The sequence below is a fragment of the Eschrichtius robustus genome (assembly GCF_028021215.1).
Source record: "Eschrichtius robustus isolate mEscRob2 chromosome Y unlocalized genomic scaffold, mEscRob2.pri SUPER_Y_unloc_1, whole genome shotgun sequence".
NCBI lineage: Eukaryota > Metazoa > Chordata > Mammalia > Artiodactyla > Eschrichtiidae > Eschrichtius > Eschrichtius robustus.
The window spans coordinates 275,993-282,269 of NW_027175152.1; the positions used below are offsets into that span (position 1 = coordinate 275,993).

The 6,277-nt window shown below is 43.4% G+C and overlaps 1 protein-coding gene across 1 annotated transcript; it reads right to left on the reverse strand.

Annotated features, from left to right (window-relative positions):
* Nucleotides 1-3,318: 3,318 nt before the first annotated feature.
* LOC137757643 (thymosin beta-4) lies at nt 3,319-5,496 on the reverse strand. The gene is made up of 3 exons (XM_068534244.1): nt 5,398-5,496; nt 4,210-4,323; nt 3,319-3,765 (listed from the first exon to the last, which is right to left on the reverse strand). Exons 2-3 carry the CDS (start codon nt 4,307-4,309, stop codon nt 3,731-3,733), a joined length of 135 nt encoding a protein of 44 aa, XP_068390345.1. The 5' UTR covers nt 4,310-4,323; nt 5,398-5,496; the 3' UTR covers nt 3,319-3,730.
* Nucleotides 5,497-6,277: the final 781 nt, after the last annotated feature.

Sequence of the window (6,277 nt, forward strand, 5' to 3'; positions counted from 1 at the left end):
ATGTCAGGGACCTTAGAAGCAGAAAATTATGGAATTTTTTACTAGAATACTGACATCCATAAATCTCATCTCATTACATGTAAATAAAATGTATTGGAACCTCAATTTGGTGAGTTTAATTCTCTTAGATTACAGTGTAAGTCACTCTTAGAAATGAAATCTAAAATTGAGAACTTTTGTGTCTGGGGAGGGAGAGGGAAGAATATATTTTTCTTGTTCCCTCCTGGAGCAGTGAAGGCTGCTAGAGTAATCAAGCAATAAGTACTTTCAAGGTTAATATAATGGAGAAAAATAGATATCTTCTCTACCCTTTGGAATTCTCTTCTGAGAACACTGTAGTAAAGAGATTAAAAAGAGAAAAATAAAACAGAAATATATTAACAAATATACATGTATAACAACCAGGAAAAGTGGGTAACTTTGGAACCAAGGATTAAATACCACATTAATAGGGAAAGTGGAATGGATATAGGTCTCTCAGGAGAGAGTAAGTGATTTTTAAAATAATAGATTAGAGGTAGCATAGTTTGTGACAACTCTGAGTGTACGGTTGTCTTCTAGTCTCTTCTGTGATGAAGAGTCAATCTCCCTTAGTTAACGAAACTCCCTGGGGTGGGGGTAAGAAAGTGTTGATAACAATTGTATCCCTTTTAGAGGATCTGTCTTTAGGCAGCTGAGGGGATGTCAGTGAAAGCCTCTCACTGTATTTGCTGTTTTTCGAGTGTCTACAGTTCAAAATAGTCAATATACCAAAGTGGCATATCTGGGGGTGACCTGTTCTGTTATCCTAATTACTAAGTAGTGTATTTTGAGCTTAAATTCTTGTGCTAGTGCTCAGGATGCTTTACCTTTATTTGGGGGCTAATATTATTTCCAAAATGAATTGTTCTTTCCAAAGTATGAATTTGGAACCATTCATTTAGAAGTAATAGAAAATATTCTGTCTTGAGGAGTTAGCTGGTTCTTTGAGGGAAATGAATAGATCCTCCTCATGCATTTAGGAGATGTTATCTGACTCACAAAGGTGTGGGGAGAATCTAATGGTTATGAGAATCCAATGATGCCCCTTCATTTTAATGGTAAACCTCTTGTCCCCTTTCTGTCTGTAAGAAAGAGTGTTCACTGCAATCTCCTAAATACCACTGCAATAAATTCCCATACTGATTCATAAATACCCCCAACTGGCAAAATTATCTCACACTCCTGGGGAAAGAAAACACAACAAAACACAACAATTTCTCCTCACATCAAATTTTAAAATGTAGTTTCCCCACTCCACCTTCACCTGCCATGTGCAAAATTAAGAATACAAAGCAAATCTGATTTAGGCAGAAACTTCTGGATTCCCCATCCCACATATCAAGTAGCCAAAATTCAATAATTTGCCCTCTAAAGGAAAAAAGGCCTTCTTTGCCTTTACTTGATCTCATGAATAATCCTGTTCCTCTAGGTATCCACTTATTTTAAATTGAGGATACTGGATTTGTGGTACTTTTTTTTTAAAAACATCTTTATTGGAGTATAATTGCTTTACAATGGTATGTTAATTTCTGTGTGGTAATTTCTTACAATCTGGTTTCATCTTTGCCTTGTTTGAAAAATGCACACAGCAAAAACCTACCTGGGTTTGGTTTATATTTGTGCCTTGCACATTTTCATTTTGCCACACCCTTCCTTAGAGGCAGGAAGAGAAAATGCAGGGCTGGAGGGCCAGGCTCCAGCTTGAGAAGGCTCCCAGACCTCTGTGTGCTCACTGTCCTTGTCTTTTCTCATCAAGCAGGATGTGGCACTTCAGGTTTTGCAGCCACCATCCCTTCCCTTGCAACACAGCTAAAGGCTTCTAGCTGATGGTCTGGTTGATTACCTAAACCAGTTTAAATGGTTTCCTGTGCATTTCTCAAAATGTGCTTAGCAAAGGAAATGAAATCAACCAGTTTAATAATCAACATTTTGCACTCGCCTTATTCCCCCACCCTCATTCCCACCCCCATTCCCACCCCAACTTCAAGTAAGATATTTTATTATTATTCTAAAATTTTATTTATTTTATTATTTTATTTTATTTTTGGCTGTGTTGGGTCTTCGTTGCTGTGTGCGGGCTTTCTCTAGTTGCGGTGCATGGGCTTCTCATTACAGTGGCTTCTCGTTGTGGAGCACGGGCTCTAGGTGCACGGGCTTCAGTAGTTGTGGCACATGTGCTCAGTAGTTGTGGCTCATGGGTTCTAGAGCACAGGCTCAGTAGCTGTGGCACACAGGCTTCGTTGCTCCACGGCATGTGGGATCTTCCAGGACCACTACTTGAACCTGTGTTCCCTGCATTGGCAGGCAGATTCTTAACCACTGTGCCACCAGGGAAGCCCAAGAAACATCTTTTCGTATGTCAATTCTTGGGTGCAAAGTTTACCTTCTTGGACATTTACATTGTAAATTTGAGATTTTGCATAAACTTTCATTTAAAAATTCAGTTGTTTTTGTTCGAGAGCCTAGGAATCCATTAAGCATTAATAGTGTTAAGACTATTAGATAAAAAAAGGTAATTTACTTCCTTCTTTTCCTGCACATTAAAATGACTAAACACAAAGGCTTTCCTTTTCCTATCATTGAAAGCATTTCAAATTGAGGATTATCAGACAATAAAAACCTGGAAATGACCCAATTAATTCATGTTGAATTAAACTTAGCGCAATGTCACTGGTACCACACTGTTTAAAAATCCAAATATTTTAATTTATTCAAATTAACAGTACTTAATGATCCTAAAATCATATTCATTAATGGTATATATATTTTTCACTGTACAAAAAAAATTTAAATGTTGAATTCTAATAGAAAGTGAGCTGTTACACAATGAGGAATCACAAATACTAACTTCCTTTTTAAGGCTCTGTTAAAAATGCAGTTTCCACCCATTTTTTTATCTGGTACGACTGCTTGAATTCTATTTGTATCAAAGCCAGTAACTGGTTAAATAACCAAGTTCAATTTGATACCAGAAATACTTTGCTATATATATTCCCATCTTCATTTTGTTTGTTATATAAAGAAAGTGTTACCTTATCAAAACCAAGATTGTAAATACATTTTTAGGAAGTCTTTAATACAGCTCACACGAATTCAGCCTAAGAAAATGATGTCCCAACTAGCTGGTATAGACAAGGGATTTCACATACCCAGGTGAAACCTTTTTCTATGGTGTAACATAATTTACCTAGATCACCAGATGTCTGTCATTTATTTCTCCCCAGTGAGGCCAAGAGGCAGGCCCCTTTGCACAGATTTAATCTGGGAATAAGCCTTCCAGACACCAGTCACACGAGGTAGGTTTTAAAACTTTATTTGCATATTAAAAAATTGTGCATTCCAATAATTAAAATCATTTGAACAACAACAACAACAAAAATGGCACTCTGATTAAACTGCATTTTACAGCCCGCAGGACACCTTGGACCAGCTTGCTCTTTACTCTAGATTTCCCTGTCGTCCCACCCAGCCTCCTTCCTTCACCAACATGCAAGTTCTTTTCCTTCCCTGCCAGCCAGACAGGCGGGTGGGAGGCAGGCGCGGCCTTCGTTGTCAGTAGTTCTCCATTCTTTGATGTGAAAAGGGGCAGCACAGTCATTTAAACTTGATCCAACCTCTTTGCATCTTACAAAGTTAAACAGCTAAAAGAAGTAAAATAAGAAGGCAATGCTCGTGGAATGTACAGTGCATACTGGCGGCGCAAGCCTCATTACGACTCGCCTGCTTGCTTCTCCTGTTCAATCGCTGCGACCGGAAAAGAAAAAGACAAAAAGAAAAAAGATGGAGGGGACTGGAGATGCGAATTCAGTATAGCCGAGCCTAGGATTTCAGTACTTTCGTTTAAAGACATCTCTCCTCATCAGACAAATTTCTACAAGCACAAATAGGCATTCCATCATGAAATATTTATGTGAAATACAACATTCGAACAGAGAAAAGGATAAAGGTATTTGCATATTAATATGGTATATTAAACATTCAACTGTTAAATTATTAAAGCCCTGTGTTTGTTGGCTGCAAGGTAATTTTCAATTAACCTTTCCATGCCGCGTGAATCAAACTGTCAGCTCCTCCCCCGCACTCCCTGCACCCACCCAATTCTTCTCCCAGCCCCTCCCATCCTCTCCCACCCACCCCGCCACTCCCGCTCGGCCTTTTCTAAAGAAGGGGGCTGGGAGGGAGGCTTACTTTCTTGTGAAGGCAGTGGATTTTTCTCTCTCGTTTCTGTTTTCTTCAGTTTCGACTTATCGAATTTCTCAATCTCAGCCATATCGGGTTTGTCAGACATGGCTGCAGAGGAAGCTGCAGGTACAAAGCCAAGAGGGAGATTGAGGGCGGGCCACCTACCCTCGTCTCTCCCGACTCAGAAATGCGCCTCTGCCCTGCTGTCTCCTGCCGGAAAACCCACTTTGCCCCCTTCCGCTTTCATTCAGGGCTAAAGATCATCCTCTTTCTACAGGAGAAAAAGAGAGCCCCTCTCCCCGCCTTTAGTATTTCAAAACGCGGGGGGTCAAATTGGGAAGATCGCCCACACTAGGAGGCCGAATCTTTCGGAACAGTGAAATTAACCACTGCGGGTTAGTTACTTGCAGCGTTTCAACATTAGAGAAAAGTGAAACCATTTCAAGTTTAAGGGGAAGAAAATCGAGTTAGATTTCTTAAAATGAAGCCAAGACTGCACAAAATGTTTCCGTTTTCTATACGTGGCCTCTCCCCCGAAGATGCGAGCCGTCCTGCTTTCTTCTCTGCTCACAAAGGCAGCAGCTGCTGCCGGGCGCCACCGACCACCGCCCTACCCGCTTCCTTCCTTTTGCTCAACAATGCAGCCAGCCGCACACAAAGCTGCCCCCCACAACCTCTAGATCAACCCCGATCTGCATTTAGGAGCAATTCCGCAGCTCTGCACACATTCCCCTGAAAAAGGGCGTTTTAAAACATTTCATGATATAGCTCAGCCGCCTTAAACCTGAACAGATACAGCCCACGAAGCCATCGGAGGCGAGAGAAAAAATGTGATTGTGAAGCTCCGGGCTTGGGTGGGTGTGAGCTGGAACAAAGGATCTTTCTGTTCCTGATTCATCACCACCTGAGGCGATGCAGAATGCCTTTTTTTTGGAGGGGGGAGAGGAAAGAAAAAAAATGTTCCCTTCGAAGCTGCCATAGCAAAACGCGAAATTTTTAAGTATTTAAAAAACCAACAAAAAAAAAAAATCACCGAGTTCCCGACCCCGTTACCCAGCATCTGGAAGGGCCTAGCATCCCCAAGCTCCCCAGCAGCAGCCTTTCCCGGGAGGACCGCTCGCGCTCGGCTTCAGGGATGCGGGCGCGGGGCGGGAAGGGGAGCAAAGGGCAGGAGGCAGGGGCCCCGGGGCTCACCGGAGCGAGTCGCGAGCCAGCAAGGTAAGGTCTGCTCAGTGGTCGCCGCCGAGTGCCGGGAGGGGCGCGGCGGGTGCCGCTATATGCGCGCTCCTTTGTAAATGAGGTGACGTCACCGCCGGCGCGCTTAACTCCTTCGCGCCGCGTCTACGGAACGGCGTCCGGGGCCTGCCCGGCGTTGGGGGCCCACCCCCCGCGTCCACCCACGCACCTAGCCGCAGCGAGGGCGGAAAAACAAAACGCGCAAAGCCCAGCCTGCAACACTTCCTTCATAATGCATCCCCCCAGCCCTTTATGTCTGTTCTGTCATCATGGATTTTTGCAGCAGCCGCGCAAACCTGTTCTTGGGGACCGGAGCGTGATAACTAAGGGCCTGGGTGGTACCTAGGGGGACTGGCATTCCTTTACTGCGAAGCTGCCTTTGTCCGTTGCAGACATCCCCAAGCCAGGGTGCGGTGTCCCTCGCCCAAGGGCCTCGCCCACTGCAGCGGTGCGATTCCCGTGATTTCAGCTTTCAGGCCAGTGGAAGCCCTACGCCCCACCCCGGCCCTCTTTGTCTCCTCGCTGGCATTCTCCTAGACTTGGGTGGGAAGTAAAGCACCCTTAAGTGATTAAAAAAAAAAAAAGTTTTCTCACTGTAACATGCATATTTTTTTAAATGCTGTAAGTTGGTTAGCACCCAAATCAAATAACGGGAATATTTGCGGGTTGGCGGTGAATTTATCGGGAGTTTATAGAGTACATCGCCTGCCTCTTAGGAAAATAAGTCAAGTTCAAGCTATGCTACTTACTTCCTGCCTGACGAGGAGGAAGTTTTTTCACTTTCCTGTTCATTACTTTCCTAAATTGTGAATTGCTAAGGAGGCTGGTTTTGAAGGCC

Coding starts and splice junctions, on each gene's coding strand:
- LOC137757643 (XM_068534244.1), bottom strand. CDS start 4,309: ATGTCTGACAAACCCGATATGGCTGAGATTGAGAAATTCGATAAGTCG. Junction 3,766..4,209: donor TCCACTGCCTTCACAAGAAA/GTAAGCCTCCCT, acceptor TTCCGGTCGCAG/CGATTGAACAGGAGAAGCAA.